Genomic DNA, 17,697 nt, shown 5'->3' with positions numbered 1-17,697 from the left:
GCACAGACAGAAAGGTCATGGGTTCACAGGAGGGAGCAGGCACATCAGTTGGGGAGATTAGGCTTTCTGAAGCAACTGATGTAGGGAATGCACTTTGAATGAGGGATAGACTTTCATTATCTCCAGTTTGGGGAAAGTTGTTCTGGCCAGGTGAAGGTACGGGGCCCTGGAAAGGTGTGAGTATTAAGAAACTATGCCTAAGGGTTCAGGCAAATACAGGAATACAGTGTCCCCCAGACTGGTGGGAAGCATCAGTTTTAAAGTAAGGATCAACTGAGAGAAAACAACCACTTAAACAATAATAGACTGCAAACGTGAGCCACCTTCTTCTCAGATGCCAGATATGGTAAAAGTGCTTTGTATGTGGAATCTGTTCTCATGTGAAAAAGGTCAATTATATTTTTGTTGAAGTATTTTTCATGAAAGAGCAATATTATCAGAGCTATGATAAAGCAGATTCCATTAGAGATGAGGCCCCGGCAAAGACCGAAGGCAGGAAGAGCACTCAGGAGGCCATTTGTATGTTCTTTGCAGGATGTAGTGAAGACCTGAGTTATGCCAGCATGAACTTGAGTGAAAAAACAAAATTGGGTTGATATGAATCAGATATCATTTTAAGCTTCATCCTGGAGTTTCTGCTAAAAATTGGGTTTTCTAACTCAAGACACTTCAGTGGAATCTTGAGGACCTAGACAGCCTGATTCTGTCCTAAATTCTTCCATTGGGATGTAGCAACCATGAGTCGGGAAGGCTGACATCTCCTAGGTTACCTGAGTCAGGAACCTGAAGACATAGACTCTTCCCTCATTGCTTATGTTAACTGTTCCCTGCTGTCCGATAGTTCAAGGTTGTCTCAGAAGACTGTGACCATCCTCTTTCATTTCATGTATCAAAAAGCACAGATTCCTTGAATGTTTAAATTTTATGTTGCTATGAAATACTAATCCCAGTGTTAACTGTCTTACAGATTCCATTGTGATTGGATTTTGGGTTGGTCTTGCAGTCTTCGTGATTTTTATGTTTTTTGTGCTGACTCTGCTGACAAAGACAGGAGCCCCACACCAAGAGTAAGTTTGGGCTGTTTCTAAATGTCTGTTAAACCCCACAGGGACTTGAACAAACAGAAATGTATGGGGGGTGGAGTTGCTTCTAATGGATGGAGAGATGGATTTCCCTCCAGACCCAGGTGCTGGTTGGGTGGAACCTGTCTTCCTCCTAGCACTTTGCCTCTTGCCTCTGAGGCTTCTTTTCAAGTGAACCCTCATGCACCTGGGTTTCTTGGTCTTTCCTGTAGTCTTAATGCTGATCCTGACTCGATGTTTATTTTGAAAGGTTATTAATTAAGATGGATTTTCTCCTTATTCCCAAAAGAATTTAGGTGACTCACCAGACTGAAAACAATGAAAAATGACAATAACAAAAATAGGATGAAAGCTAGCTTAAAAAACATTTCAAGGAGCAGAGAAATTGTTGTTACTGAATACTCGACTAAATTGTTTAATTATTCACTGAATTCAGCACTAAATTTGCTCAAAGTGAGATAAAGGATTATAAAAGTTTCATGGTGTGGTAAAGAACATCTGTGATGGGCTTTGGATTTATGGAGGAAATGACTGCGTGGATGCTTAATGAGTGTTGAATAACATAAAAACATAATTGGGTGGTTATAGTTTGCAAAAACTCAGAAATGTTTTAGAGACTTTTTTAATCCCAACTCTTCCAAAAAAGGAAGAAATAACAACTTGTTTGATACCTTGTCAGTCAGTTCCAGAAGGCAGCAGATAGCACATTCAAATTAGGTAATTAGAAGAGCTTTTTAAAAACTTAATTTTCTTATTGAAATATAGTTGATTTACAATGCTGTGTTAATTTCTGCTGTACAGCAAAGTGACTCAGTTATACACATATTTCTGCTTCTTCAGTATTATTTTCCATAATGATTTATCCCAGGATACTGAATGTGGTTCTCTGTTTTATACAGTAGGATCTTTCTTTTTATCCATTCCGTATCTACTAGTTTGCATTTACTAATCCCAAACTTGCAGTCCATTCCTCTGTTACCTTGACAACCACAAGGCAATATCTATGAGTCTGTTTGTTTCATAGATAGGTTCATTTGTGCCATATTTTAGATTCCACATATAAGTGATATCATATGGTATTTGTCTTTTTCTTTCTGACTTACTTAGTATGATAATCTCTAGTTGCATCCATGTTGCTGCAAATGGCATTATTTCATTCTTTTTTATGGCCGAGTAATATTCCATTGTATATATGTACCACATCTTCTTTATCATTCATCCATTGGTGGACTTTTAGGTTGTCTCTGTATCTCGGCTGTTGTGAATAGTGCTGCTGTGAACACAGGGGTGCATGTATCTTTTTGGATTAGAGCTTTTGACAAGGGGACTCGTCACAGCTTGTGGCCTGGGACGAGAGCAGCCCGTCTTCCTGGATGCTGCGGGATGCCAGGGCTCAGAACACTGAGGAGCAGATGCCCTAAATCTGAAGGGTCCTCATTGTCTCCCGGGAGCCCTGCAGAGAGACTGGCTGAGAGCAGCAGTGACCCAGGTCAAGGGACACAGCCCAGTGTGACCTCTTAGGGAGGGAGCCTCCAACAAATACCCACACCCGCCTTTCCCCGTCTCTCCCCTTTCTCACCACTGCTCCCCACTGGCTGAGCCCCGCACCACTACCAGTGGCCAGAGCCTACATCAGAGGTCAGTTTCCCAGGGCACAGGGCAGGGTGGGGAAGGGTAGGGAACGGCCTGGGAGAGTAAATGGAAGAAAGTGAGCACAAATCCTCACATTTCCATTCAGTGTCTGCCTTCATCCTCACAGCCTAGCCGTGGTGTTCTTCTTGTAACTCATCACACAGTCTGCACTGTCTGCTGTTCAGTCTCCAGCCTGCACTTGAACTCTAACAACTAATCATATAAAGGGAATGGTTCTGCACATCACACAGCTGTTTTCAGACATTAAGGTCTGGGAGAAAAATTCAAATACATGTTAAATGAAAGTAAAAGACCATTTTATTGAAGGCTATGGAGATGGATGGTTGAGAATCTCTGGAATAGCCACTAAAAAAAATATGAACTTTCCCTTTTCTGTCTCCTTGTTTTTGCAAACATCTGCACATGCCTTTGCTTCAGTATATTGGTCCAAGGAGTTTAGAAATCTGGTGTGGATTATAGCAGTAGTAAGGGCTTCCCTGGTGGCTCAGAGGTTAAAGCGTCTGCCTGCAATGCAGGAGACCTGGGTTCGATCCCTGGGTTGGGAAGATTCCCCTGGAGAAGGAAATGGCAACCCACTCCAGTATTCTTGCCTGGAGAATCCCATGGATGGAGGAGCCTGGTGGGCTACAGTCCATGGGGTCGCAAAGAGTCAGACAGGACTGAGTGACTTCACTATAGCAGTAGTAAAAGAAGCCGAGGACAAGCTCAGGTTCGGGCACAACTAGTAGAGTGACCGGGGAATAGTAAGCCCTTTTCTCTTCCTGCTCCTCAGCGAGCCAGATGGACTTTTCATGGTTGTTGAGATGTACTTGTTTGACATAAGATGCATATGATTTTATAGATGGGAACACCCTAGCTCAAAAAGGAGCATGACTTCCTGTAATGAGTAATTTTCTGTTTGTCTAGGCCATGATGTTTGGTAAAACATTATTCTAGATGCTTCTGTGAAGGTTTTTTGTTTTTTTTTTTTAGGTGAGATCAGTCTTTTAGGAAGACTGATCATTCCCCATAATGAGGGTGGGCCTCATCCAACTGCAAAAGGCATTCCTAGAAACAGATGGACCTCTGTCTAGCAAAAAAGGAATTCTGGCAGGGAACTGCCTTCAGACTCAGACTGCAGCCCTTCCCTGGGTCTCCAGCCTGTCCAAACCCTACAGATTTTGGACTTGCCTGTCTCCACCATCACATGAACCAATTTCTTAAACTAAATCTGTCCCCACCTCACCCTGAATGGATAGATAGATAGATATAGAAATAAATGTGCACAGGCACACACACACATTCACACACACCCACACGCATACCCACACACACACCCACACACCCCTGTTAGTTCTATTTCTCTGGATAACACTAACTAATACATTGCCTCAACATTTCACATTGACCCTGGGTAGCTGAGGCTTGTTCCCTTTTTCCAGTTGGCTATTTGTCCTTCTAATAGATGATTTCTCTTTTGATGGTTATTCTTAGTCATCTCAAAGAACAGGGGTCATTGTAACCCTACATGCTTTTGGTGAGGTTAAGGAGAAAGTTTGACCTTTTCATTTTTACTTTTAATGAAAAGATGGATCAGCCCTCAGGGCCACACTTTAAATGTTTTTCTGAAGCAGTGTAAGACGTGCATTTGGCTGTAGTATATGAAAATCAAACTGAATGATACAGACATATGGAAAAACCCCTAAATGGAGCAGTTAAGAATGGTTTTATATTTTAGTAAACTTGACATTTATTTGGCAGGAAATATTTTTTGTAAAATAGACATTATCCAAGCAGCCAACTTTAATATAAAACAATCAGTTTTAAGTTTGCCCCTGATAATTAGACATGGAGGACATAATGATAAATCACTGAGAATAATACTAAGAACATTTTTTAACATTTACCATCTGCCAGGGTCTGTTAATCACTTTATAGTATAATCTCACTAAGTTCCCACTGAAAGAAGAAATAAATCACATAGGATTTACCCTGTAAAATCTCACTTTACAGATGAGAAAAATGAGACTGAATCACTCATATAAGGATTCACAGGTTTAAAAAAAACTATGCATATTAAAAAGCAGAGACATTGCTTTGTCAGCAAATGTCCATATACTCAAAGCTATGGTTTTTCCAGTAGTCATGTATGGATGTGAGAGCTGGACCATAAAGAAGGCTGAGTGCTGAAGAATTGATGCTTTTGAACTGTGGTGTTGGAGAAAGACTCTTGAGAGTCCCTTGGACTATAAGGAGATCAAACCAGTCAATCCTAAAGGAAATCAGTCCTGAATATTCATTGGAAGGACTGATGCTGAAATTTGAAGCTCCAATACTTTGACCACTTGATGCAAAGAGCCAATTCATTAGAAAAGACCCTAATGCTGGGAAAGATTGAAGGCAGGAGGAAAAGGGGACGACAGAGGACAAGATGATTAGATGGCATCACAGACTCAATGGACATGAGCTTGCACAAACTCCGGGAGACAGTGAAGGACAGGGAAGCCTGGCTTGCTGCAGTCCACAGGGTCTCAAAGAGCTGGACATGACCGAGCGACTGAACAACAGCAACAAATGGAGCCAAGCCTCAAACTAAAGTCTCTCTGAAGCTCCTGTTGTCAACCCTGCATTAAATGACTTCATATCAGTAATATTAAATCTTTCTCTCTTACAGCAAAGATAATTAGCAAGCTATTAGATTTGCTTTCTTTCATCACATACTGGATCAGGCACGGGCTCTGGAGTCAGCGTTTCCAGATTTCCTGGATTCTTAACCTCTCTGTACTTCATGATTGCTCACTTGTAAAAATAAAGTCGTCGCTGCCTCCTAGGGGTTCGTAAAGATTGAGTGAATGGACGCCTACAGAACTGCTGGCATGCACTAGCCTCCCAGCAGGCAGCCCTCAGTGAAGATCAGTCCACACCTGCATGGCTTATGGCATCCTGGGGAGAGCAGAGGGGTGCAGGTAAAGAGTAGGAAGGAGCAGAAGATTCTCATCCTCCCACAGGACAGCCAGGTCCTAAGCTTTCATGTTGGAGCTACATGTGCCAAATGTGACTTCGTTCTACCCTGGCTTCACCTCACCTTGAGTATGTCTCTCAGAAAAAGTTCTTTTTCAATTGCTCAATCGTGTCCAACTCTTTGCAACCCCATGGACTGCAGCATGCCAGGCTTCCTTGTCCTTCACTATCTCCCAGAGTTTGCTCAAACTCATGTCCATTGAGCTCGGTGATGCCATCCAACCATCTCATCCTCTGTCATCCCCTTCTCCTCCTGCCCTCAATCTTTCCCAGCATCAGGGTCTTTTCCAATGAGTTGGCTCTTCATGTCAGGTGGCCAAAGTACTGGAGCTTCAGCTTCAGCATCAGTCCTTCCAATGAATATTCAGGACTGATTTCCTTTAGGATTGACTGGTTTGATCTCCTTGCAGTCCAAGGGACTCTCAAGAGTCTTCTCCAGCACCACAGTTTGAAAGCATCAGTTCTTTGGCACTCAGCCTTCTTTATGGTCCAACTCTCACATCTGTACATGACTACTGGAAAAACCATAGCTTTGACTATTTGGACTTTTGTTGGCAAAGTGATGTCTTTGTGTGAAGAAAGAGTAAGATGATTTTAGAAAGGGGACTAAGTAGAGAGTCGTAGTCATGGCTCAAATGTCTGAATTCTAACAGCTTTATGTAACAAGCTCTCTGGGTTGTGGGTCACAAAGAACATCTCATCCTCTGTTGTCCCCTTCTCCTGCCTTCAATCTTTCCCAGCATCAGGGTCTTTTCAGATGAGTCAGTTCTTCCCATCAAGTGGTCAAAATATTGGAATTTCAGCTTCAGTATCAGTCCTTCCAATGAATATTCAGGACTGATTTCCTTTAGGATGGACTGGTTGGATCTCCTTGCTGTCCAAGGGATTCTCAAGAGTCTTCTCCAACACCACAGTTCAAAAGCATCAATTCTTTGGTGCTCAGCTTTCTTTATAGTCCAACTCTCACATCCATACATGACTGCTAGAAAAACCAAGCTTTGACTAGATGGACATTTGTTGACAAAGTAATGTCTCTGCTTTTTAATATGCTGTCTAGGTTGGTTATAGCCTTTCTTCCAAGGAGCAAGCATCTTTCAATTTCATGGCTGCAGTCACCATCTGCACTGTTTCCCCATCTATTTGCCACAAAGTGATGGGACCAGATGCCATGATCTTAGTTTTCTGAATGTTGAGTTTTAAGCCAGCTTTTTTTTCTTTCCACTCTTCACTTTCATCAAGAAGCTCTTTAGTTCTTCTTCACTTTCTGCCATAAGGGTGGTGTCATCTGCATATCTGAGGTTATTGATATTTCTCCTGGCAATCTTGATTCCAGCTTGTGCTTCATCCAGCCCAGCATTTCTCATGATGTACTCTGCATATAAGTTAAATAAGCAGGGTGACAATATACAGCTTTGACATATTCCTTTCCCAATTTGGAACCAGTTTGTTGTTCCATGTCCAGTTCCTAACTGTTGCTTCTTGACCTGCATACAGATTTCTCAGGAGACAGGTCAGGTGGTCTGGTATTCCCATCTCTTGAAGATTATCTCAAGATAATCTTTGTTGTGATCCACACAGTCAAAGGCTTTGGTGTAGTTAATAAAGTAGAAGTAGATGTTTTTCTGGAACTCTCTTGCTTTTTGATGATCCAACAGATGTTGGCAATTTGATCTCCGGTTCCTCTGACTTTTCTAAATCCAGCTTGAAACATCTGGAAGTTCACGGTTCATGTACTGTTGAAGCCTGGCTTGGAGAATTTTGACATCGCTTCTGATTAAGGCCCCAACTCAGAATTGACTAGTGTTGAATCTGCCACTTAGTTCTATCTTTTTCTCCATGGAGACATCCTGGGCAGACTGAACGGCTGATCTATGGAAAGAGTGTGTGAATCCCACTGGAAGGAGTAAGACATAAGAATGACAAATAGGCTTCTTCCCTGAAGTTTACAACTTGGGGTCATTTTAGCATGAGAACTTCAATTCCAGAGTCACTGCCTACTCAGTGACTTCTGTTAAGGAGAGGATGTGTCATAATGAGATTATGAGATAGGAGTACACAGCTCTCTAAATCTCACTGTAATGCAACACAGGTTTACGTTGTTCAAGCTACATGTCTTCTGAGGGTTGCCAAGGGGTGGACCAATGCTTCTTCATTGTAGCTGCAGTATTTCTAAGGTTCAGCCTCCTGAATTTCTGTGACAAGCAGTGGGGCACATGGAGAGCTCACACTTGCTGGTCTGTTCTTCAGCCAGGAAATGGCACACATCCCTTCCTCTCACAGCTCATTGGCCAGGACTAGCCACACTCATCTGACCGCCAGGCGGGGGAGGGTAATCTGTGCACAGGAGGAGACTCAGATAAGGGTGAATGCTGGTAAAGCAGAGAGCAGAGGGTAGAAAGACTCTTATAAAGCTGCCATCATGCCTTTTTAAAAAGCTTTTAGGTCCAAGAAGTAGCTTTAATGGGGATTATTTTCCCATAGAATATCTGCTGTTGTATGGGGTGGGGGGACCCTCTCACTTGAATCCTTTATAGACAGTCAGGATAAAAGAACCATTTTTCCTGTGCTTTCTCCACTGAGGAGCCATTTACTCTCTTTGCCGTCTTGTTAAAGCATCATAATCGCCTCATTGTCATAAATCTGCCAGAGAGAAGGAGTAAGAGAAAGTCTTGGATTGCATTTTATGTTGAATATTTTGGACTTCTTAAAAAAAAAAAGATCAACTCTCAGACGTCATACACCTCAGATATTCTCATTTTGAGTAGCCTTTGCTAAGTGCACTTGTCTAGGTGGGGATGGTCTTTTTTTTTAGGGATGAGGACGGTATTGCTCATGACCTTGCAAAAATGGAAATTGCATTTTACCTGGAGTTGCAATTTACCTGAGTATGATTCTCACCCAAGCATGGGTACAGCGCACCTAGAAGCTAACAGCTGGAGACTGTCTGTGCTCAAGGTCTTCGATAATGACCAAGGTCATAGGAACCAGCTGAATGCAGACATAGCAGGTGGTTCCTAAGGAAGATCTGTTATTCTGAGAGGTCTCCATTTATCAACAGGTAAAAAATCCAACTGCTTTATGTATCTGATTCAAGTTATACACCTTTGTTCAGTAGTTTCTTTTAATTCTCCATCAATCAAGAGGTATTTCCTGAGTGCAAAGCTATGGCTTACCCAGGACGTACTAAGGGTCATTCTAAGGTAGTAGAGTCTTTCCTCAGAGACTGACATCTCCCTGGCAAGTCAGAACTACCAATGAAAGCAACCAAGAGGCACTCACACACACACACACACACACACACACACACACACACACACACACACACACACACACACACACACACACACGGGTTTGGTTGGTGCCTCTGCTAGGGCGTGAAGCTCTCAGGACAGGTTATGGCTCCAGAAATGGTTATTATCATTTTCTCACTGGTGGGTCATCACAAGAGTTTTCACTCTTAGTAGGTCTTTGTTTGGCTTATGCAACTCTAAAAGTCCACTGGAAGTCACTGCCGGAAGTAGTAGGTGCCCACAGACTGGACTGCCCACCACTTTTTTATGGGTGGAGCAAAGCTGACAGCAGTGAAGCCTTGCCGAGACTCTTAGCAGCAGGCAGTCCACTTGTAAAAACTCATAAATCTCTAAAATTCCTAAGGGAGTAACGCAGAGCCTTACGGGTGTTTTCCCTCTGCCAGTGAAGGGGGGAGTAGTCTGACCTCCTGACTTGATTTGTCTTAGGTCACAGAGGAAGGAGCACGTCCCTAAATACTGGAGGTGGCTGTGCCTTTCACAGGAATCAGGGCTCCAGACCATCTGCAGATACAACTGTCCAGGGTACTGATGGAGGGTCTAATGACAAGTCCCTTTGAGAGATGCAGAGAGGAGTGGAATACAGCACAGCAGTATATAGGAGAGAAAAGATCACACCAGGCAGCTCTGACCTGAGACAGGAAGGGCCGCACCCTGTATGTGATTGATCTGTTCCCTCCAGGCTCCCTGTCCATGGGATTTCCCAGGCAAGAATATTGGAGTGGATTGCCGTTTTCTCTTCCCAACGCAGGGATCAAACCCACATCTGTGTCTCTGCATTGAAGGCGGATTCTTTACCACTGAGCCCCCCGGTAAATGATGTAAGAGAAGGTTGATTAAATAGGACAGGAGCCCAGAGAAGGGGAAGATTCCTTCCTGTTGGGAGATCAAAAAGTCCGTGGAGGCAGGGACATGGGAGTTGGATAGCAAAGGAAAGATTTGATTTTGACAGAGAGGAGTGGAAGGAACTGCATAAGTAAAGGCACAAAGGGGGCCCACCCTGAGGGCTTTGGGGGACAGGCAGGTCCAAGTGGCTGGACTGTAGGTTAGCCGGGGGCCTGGCGGGAGCAGACGCTGGAAAGGCCACGTGATGTGGGAGTGGACTCTGAAAGATCAGGAAGAAGGATTTGGGGAATCAGTGAGTTTGTGAGCGGGGGAGTGTCATGAAAGCAGATGGCGTTCCCTGCAGGTGCTGGTGGACTGGATGGGTCCTTATGAGGGGGAATCTCTGATCTGGTTCACAGACTACATGACACAACCTAGAGTGAGAAGAAGAAAAGAATTGGAACAATCTGAACAGTCTCTTTAATCTGACTGGTGGAGTTCGGGAATATTGCAATTGATAGGTCCAAATTGCATTTCTTATAACAAGCTGAAAATGAGGAATACAGATTCTTAAATAAGTGAAACAAATTTTAGATTGTACCAAAATCAGCAGTTATCATTTTTCTAAAGTTAGTATGACAGAGGAGAATTTCTTGCAAACACACTAGCTTGATCTCAATTTCATGATGACAAGGTATAGCATAGGTAGGACTGTGACAAATATAATGAAAAGCACTAAAGTTCTTGGAGATTCTGAATTTTCTAATTTTCTGAGTCTGTTTGGGCTCCTATAAATACCATGGATATTTACTAGATGATTTGTTAAATAACAGAAGTTTATTTCTCACAGTTTTGGAGGCTGAAAAGTCCAAGGTTAACGTGCTGGCAGATTCAGTGTCTGGTGAGGACTTGTTTCCTGGCTCATAGATGCTAGATTTCTCACTGTGTCCTCATATGGGGGAAGGAACAAGGTCTCTCTCTCTCTCTCTCTTTCTCTCTCTCTGGGGCCTCTTTTATCTGGGCACTAGTCCCATTCATAAGATGAATCACTTCATTTCCCAGAGGCCCTGTCTCCTAATACCATCACTTGGGGGATTAAGTTTCAGCATAGAAATTTTGGAGGGACACACATTCAGTCTCTAGCACACATATTCTTCAGTTTTCTTTCTCTTTATGATACTTTAACATGATATTACTTGCTAGCTCAGTCAACATCTCAAAGTTTCTTGTTCTTTCAGTGTTCCCGTTGTTGCCCTTTTAGTAGCTCTCTGGTCTGTGAGCTCCAGTGACTCAGGGCAGGAGACACCAGATGACTCTGGGACAGCTCGGCGATGTGGGGAGCACCGTGGGCTGCAGGCAGAGACAGTGCTTCCCTTGGCCAAAAACAGTGCAAGGCAGACCTCAGTGGGGCTAGTTTACTAAATCTCTCATACCTCTGAAGCTGGAGCCACATTCAAGGTCTCTATTAATAGACCCTCTCTCTATTTTTTTTAAATTATGCTCTACATTTATATTATTTAATCCACGTGTTAGACCATCTCTCTATTAAGGCTCACCCACCCTTGCTTTTAGGCCTTACCTGGGCGTGCCCTTGTATTGATTTCCAACCCTGTAGGCACTGTAGCAGAGGCCCCCTGCCAAGGCAAGAGTGGCTTTGGTTTCAAGATCTCTTCATGACGATGTATTCATTCATTTAACAAAAATGTAAGAAGCAACTACTCTATGCCTAGTACTCTGCAAGGCGCTGAGAACCCACACAAGAAACTGCCTGCCCTCAAGAGCTCATCATCTTAAAGAGGGTGCCAGGCAGGGAAAGAAAAGGGCTTAGTGTAGAGTGAGAAGGCAGGTGGAGAGAGGCCCCCTGTCCTCTGGGAGAGATCCCAACTCACTGGAGGAGTCAGGGAAGGAGGTGGAAGCAGAAATGTTTCATGAACGGCCCGTCCATGGGTTCCCATTTCAGGATGGGCAGAGTAGTATGTTTCAGAATAACCTTGCAGGTAACAATGATAAAATCTGGACAAATTATAAAGAGTGAGTATTGGAAGGCATTGGAGAACAAACTTAGCAGACTAAACCGGAAGGGAGAAATGTTTTTGGCCCTTGAAGGAAGGAACCCTCAGTAGTGTGTCTATGGTAATATGGCTTTACACCTGAAGGCTTTCAGTCCGCAGACCTGGTATATCTCTTCACATACTAAGCTCTTCCTTAATTTCGCTTTGCAATACTGAAATTTTCAGTGTACAGGTCCTACACGCCCCTTGTTATATTTATTCCCAAGTATCCTATTTCTTGATGCTGTTGTGAATGTATTTTTTTTTCATTTTCTTATTGTTTATTACCAGTGTGTAGAAATACAGATTTTTGTATGAGGTCATTTGAAAAGAAAGTGCTGGTACAACAAGATAAACATATGAGAATAAATGAACCTTGACCCCTGTCTCAACATATATAATAAACCCAAAGTAAAACCTCCTAGAATGGTTCAATCCAATAGAACTTTCGGTGATGACAGGAATGTTCTTTGTATTGCCTAATTAGGTAGCCACTGGCCTCATGTGGCTGTTAAGCACTTAAAATGTGAGTAATGTGACTAAGAAATCGAATTTTAAATTTTACTTAAATTTGAAGAGCCACCTGTGGCTGTTGTCTACTGTATTGGACAGGATGGTTCTAGAAGAAAAATTAGGAGAATATCTTTGTGACTTTAGAGTTGGCAATTAGTTCTTAAGATGTAAAAGCTCTAATGTAAATGATAAAAGTTAGTAATTTGAAATTAACTGAAATGTAAAGCTGCTTATCAAAAGACATCTCTAAGAAAATGAAAATGCAGATCATAGATCAAGAGAAAATGCTATCGTATCCAGACACAAACACTATTTATTGCATGATTCCATTTTGTATAAATTTCAAGAACAGGCTAACCTGCAGTGATAAAAATCAAAACAGATCGAGACTTCCCTGGCGGTCCAGTGGTTAAGACTCTGTGCTCCCAATGTAGAGGGCATGAGTTCAGTCCCTGGTTGGGGAGCTAAGAATCCTGCATGTCCTGCAGCGCCCCTCCCCCCCAACCTCACCCAAAACAAAAAACAAAACGGATTGCTTCTAGGAGGTATTGCCTGCCTCCAGGAGGTGTAAATTGACTGGAAGTTTAAGAACAGGCAAAGCTAATCAATGGAAATAGAAATCAGATCTGTGTTACCTGAAGGGGCTGGAAATTGAATGGAAGGAGCCTTTCCAGAAGAAAGGAAATAGTCTATATCTTGATTAGAGGGTTACTTGGGTATATGTGTCAATAAAAATACATTGAATTTTATGTTTAAGATCTATGGATTTCAGTGCATAGAGTTTACTCAGTGGTGGGATGAATAGAAACTGAATTGAAACAAGCCATGTCCATGACCGCAGTTTTTCACATACAGGTTTTTTAGTTTATCAGTCAAGGAAGGAAAGAGGAATAAAAGGATGGTCTGTTTAGGTGTCTCAGACGGTAAAGAATCTGCCAGCAATAAAGAGACCCGGGTTCAATCCTCAGTCAGGAAGATCCTCTGGAGAAGGGAATGGCAACCCACTCCAGTCATTCTTGCCTGGAGAATCCCATGGACAGAGGAGCCTGGCAGGCTACAGTCCATGGGGTTGCAAAGAGTCAGACACAACTGAGTGACTAACACACTTCGCCTTTCAGACTCTAAGAGAACAAAGATGGATTTTTCCCTTATTTTCAGGAAGGAAGAATCAGATTGTACTTTTATCACAAGGAGAGGTCATGGGGAGAAAGGTGAGTGGGGGTGAGGCAGGGAAGGCATCTTACTGTCCACTGCCCGGGCTCTGCCTTGGGGAAGGGGCAAGATGCTCTGCCCTTGTGCCTTTCTCAGCAAGGGCTGGTGCGGAGGGGGGTGCTCAGTGGCCGCAACTCGTAATCCTGAGAACGTGTAGCCTGGGTAATGGAAGAGCTGCTGTGTGCAGGGGGCTGGCTTTCATACTCAGCTGATGCTCCAGATAGGCAGGAAGCGAGTACTCAGAGCTTCTCAGCCTGGAGCTGGGAGACTGCGTGATCCCAGCCATCCTAACCGTGCTTTTTTCTAACATGTTAATCCCCTCTGTTTCCTCGATGACTTTTTAGTTTCTTAGGTCACAGGTTGTCGGCGCCTTTCATCCCTGTTCTCAAACATCTTTTAAACTTGGGTGAAGTGACAACCAGGGGAAGAAAATCACATTTGCATTAAAACACAATTCTGTCAGTCTCTCTCAAATGATTTTTCTCTGAATTCCGAATACATAACCTATTAATGATGTACTCTTGTGTCAACCATTGATCTTTATATCACCTTTGCTGAGTGGGCAATTAACCAATGAGATTGGTTAATCAGGCTTATCACTAAAAGGAGGAACTCAGATTTCTGAGAAGAATTCCTCATCTGATGTCAGCTGGATTGTCATGCGGGAGATAAATCTGATATAAAAGTGTCTCCGCTGCCTGGATTGCAAAGCTTCTAGAATTACTGAACTCTGAAATCCAGGTGATTCCTGATAATTTGGAGGTGAGTTTCTAAGAGTTGTAAATGGATCCCATATTGCCTACCCCATGACAGCTTGGTCATAAACACTGTATCTGAGTCATCAATGGGATGGGGAGGAAGAGGTTTAAAAACTGAAGTCACTGAGATTACACACGCCTTAAATGTAGACTCCAGAGCCTACTTGTCATCAAGTTCTGTCCTGGATTTGAAGGCATGTTCAGACATGATTCTTGACCTATGGGTCACTCTACCTGTGTGGGAGTCACTTTTATATCAATCTGGAAAGGATGGTGATTAAAGTAGGTGGGCTAGGGACTTCCCTGGTGGTCTAGTGGCTAAGACTCCTTGCTCCCAACACAGGGAGCCTGGGTTCAATCCTTGTTCAGGGAACTAGATCCCACATGCCACAACTAAAGAACCCACAAACCACAGCAGATGAATTTTAGGTGGGCCATCAGGTTATTCAATTTGTATCTGCTCTTTCTGTCATGTACTTATGGTGCTCATTGAGAGTTATTTTACTCATCCATTCACCAATTTCTACCATTAAATTGCTAATTTGTTCCACACTAAATGAAACAGGGAATTAAGAAGCTGAGCTTTTTCCCCACTCCTGTCACGGATTGTGTCAATCAAGCAGGCAGTCTGACTGCTCCTTACCTTACCTTCTGCCTCTGTGAAATGGGTATAACTTTTGGCCTAAGTGACTGCATAGGTCAGTTTTGAGAATTGGGAGAGATCAATGGATATGGCAGTGCTTTGACAAACATGAAACTCACCCCTGTGGGATCAGATTGTTGTTCAGGCTGGTCTGATGTCGGCCAGCGGCTCTAAACTGGACCATGAGCAGTGATCCTTGGGGATTCTAAGAAAATACAGATTACCTTTACCTTCTGCCAGAGATCCTGAGGATCTGCAAGCAGGAATACTGCATTTTGAGAAGCCCTACAAATAATTCTACTGCAGATAGAATACCAAGGGCCCCACAGAAATACTGGTGTGTGATGCAGAATATAGAAGATCCCTCAGAGAAAAGCATCTTTTCAGGACGGTCTGAGGGCCCACACCTTGAGGCTTTTGCCTTGCATTGATTTGTACATCTTCAGAAGTAGTGTCTTTCAGTTTGATGTTTGTCTGCATTTTCTGTACAGGGACATGTACTTCATAGATGCTAGAAACCATCATCCCGCGGGTAACTGAGCTGGAGGGTAAGGAGTCTTTTATCTTGCCTTTCTTCACAGCAATGCAGAGTCTTCGGAGAAGAGATTCAGGATGAACAGCTTTGTGTCAGACTTTGGAAAGCCCCTGGAGCCAGATAAGGTGTTCTCTTCACAGGGCAATGAGGAATCCAGGTCCTTCTTTCACTGCTACATCAGTGAAGCGGACCCCTTGGAGAGGGCCAAAGCTTGTCTCCAGACCACGGCCCTCGGCAGTGAAGTTCATCTCCAGGAAGCCATCAGATGCAGTGGGCGGCCAGAGGAGGAGCTGAACAGGCTCATGAAATTCGACATCCCCAACTTCGTCAACACCGACCAGAACTCCTTTGGGGAAGATGATCTCCTGATTTCCGAAACACCTATTGTTCTAGAAAATAAGCCAGTGGTCCAGACCTCACACAAAGAGTTGGACTGAGAAGCACATTTTATCAGGTGTCTTCCTGAAAATGCTGGGTTTGTCGTTGAATAGCCAGAAATCTCTGTTCATCGAGATTGTGTGTGTGTTTGTATATAAGAGACAGACAGAGAGAGAGGCAGAAAGACAGAGAAGAGAACCCCCTGAGAAGAAAGATGGTGAAGCTGAGTTTTCATGCCTTTAAACATATTTGGAACTTTTGGGGGAACCAAATATTTACACTATCTCATCTTCCTTGCTGAGAACTTGGTCACGTATTCGGCGTCAGCGTTCACGAATGGGGTTTGATGTGCTACGTTTCCTGTCTGGCCCTGCCACTACCATGCTCTACCTTTAGTAAGTTACTTTGATTCTCTGGGATGCCACCTTTTTATCTGTAAGGTGAGGAGTCTGGAGTAGGTCATCCAATAATTTGTGGACTTTTGACTTTGTATTCACATGAGGCTGGAAATACCCAAAATTATATAAACTAGAGGCTGCCCCCTGGTTCTTGTTATAACATTCCCCCAGGTCTGTACCTCTCTCTCAACCCTTAATTGAACCCAACTTATGTCAGGGGCTCGAGCATCTCCCAGGATGTCAGGAGACCTTGCCTCTCACGGTCACTGTGGCCAAATTTATAGCGCTTTGCTAAAACAGCTCAAATCTGAAGACAGCCCCCACACCCCATGCCCCAAGGTGAGCACCTTATATGACAGTCCTATCCCCCAAATGTATGGCAGGCTGTGAGCTGAGTCAAAGGAAGTGCGTTCTGTGTCCGTGTCAGTGTAGCTGTGATTGGTCACCTGCTGCGTCACTGGCTGGTGAACAAGCAGAGTGCTCTTTGCCAGGCTGTCTGATGTGTGGGTGATGGCTGTGTGGCTAGTGTGTAGCCTTGGAGGTGGGATGGTGAATGGGTTATAAACACCCCATCAACAGACATTCCAGGCAACGCAAGGGTTAATTTCATGAAGGAATGAAATCTGCACAGTTTTGGAAATGACTTTGTTTTGCACAGTCACATTGCATGCATGGCCAGCTACTAATCTCTTGGGTGGCATTTTCAATATGGACTTTCATTTACCACCTGTCTTGCTTAAACTGAAAAATAAAGAGATTTATTGCACCATAATTTTCTCTGGTTCTTTGTTTGCACACAAAGAAAAAAATTTTCATTTTATTTAAAAACAGTTCCACGTTTATAATGCCTCCTAATTCCTGTCATCTCTAGGATCCTAGTGGTATGAGTCATGTAACAAATTTCTTTTAGGATTTATCCCACCAAAAGAAATCCCTTTCCCATAATGTCTTTTGAGGAAAATAGTATTCTTTAAGACTCAAAGCATGGGACACTTCTTATAGTTAATATACATTCTTGTAAAAAGAAACTTCCTGTTTTCATTAAAGAGTGCTGATTTTAATGGCTTTTATGAATGTGAATATTATTATTCATAATTTAAGTAACTGAATATAAACCATGGTTATCTATTACTAAGATGCAAAACTATTTAAGTGGCTTTTTAGTTAAAAGTAGATTTATTAGAAGACTGACAGATATTTAAAAGATAGAAAAATATTCATGGCTATATACCATTGTTCTTACTGACTAAATGTCAAAAATTGTGAAGGGTTTAAGATTTGACCCCTCTTTCAAGCTTACAAGTTATGACACAGTTCTGTGGAAGCTGGCAGAAGGCACAA

General features: G+C 43.0%; 1 protein-coding gene across 8 annotated transcripts in view; it reads left to right on the top strand.

Annotated features, from left to right (window-relative positions):
• Positions 1-17,126, top strand: part of MRAP2 (melanocortin 2 receptor accessory protein 2) — a 53,644-nt gene extending 36,518 nt beyond the window's left edge. For all 8 annotated transcript variants that reach the window (XM_070464455.1, XM_070464457.1, XM_070464456.1 and 5 more), the window contains 2 exons: positions 968-1,067; positions 15,627-17,126. In XM_070464455.1, coding sequence (XP_070320556.1) covers positions 968-1,067; positions 15,627-16,017 — 491 coding nt within the window. In that variant the 3' untranslated portion in view covers positions 16,018-17,126. The remainder of the gene's footprint in view (positions 1-967; positions 1,068-15,626) is intronic.
• The last annotated feature ends 571 nt before the right edge of the window (positions 17,127-17,697 follow it).

The sequence above is a fragment of the Odocoileus virginianus genome, unplaced genomic scaffold, assembly GCF_023699985.2.
Source record: "Odocoileus virginianus isolate 20LAN1187 ecotype Illinois unplaced genomic scaffold, Ovbor_1.2 Unplaced_Contig_24, whole genome shotgun sequence".
NCBI classification, from domain to species: domain Eukaryota; kingdom Metazoa; phylum Chordata; class Mammalia; order Artiodactyla; family Cervidae; genus Odocoileus; species Odocoileus virginianus.
This window is presented reverse-complemented; position numbering and strand designations above follow the sequence as displayed.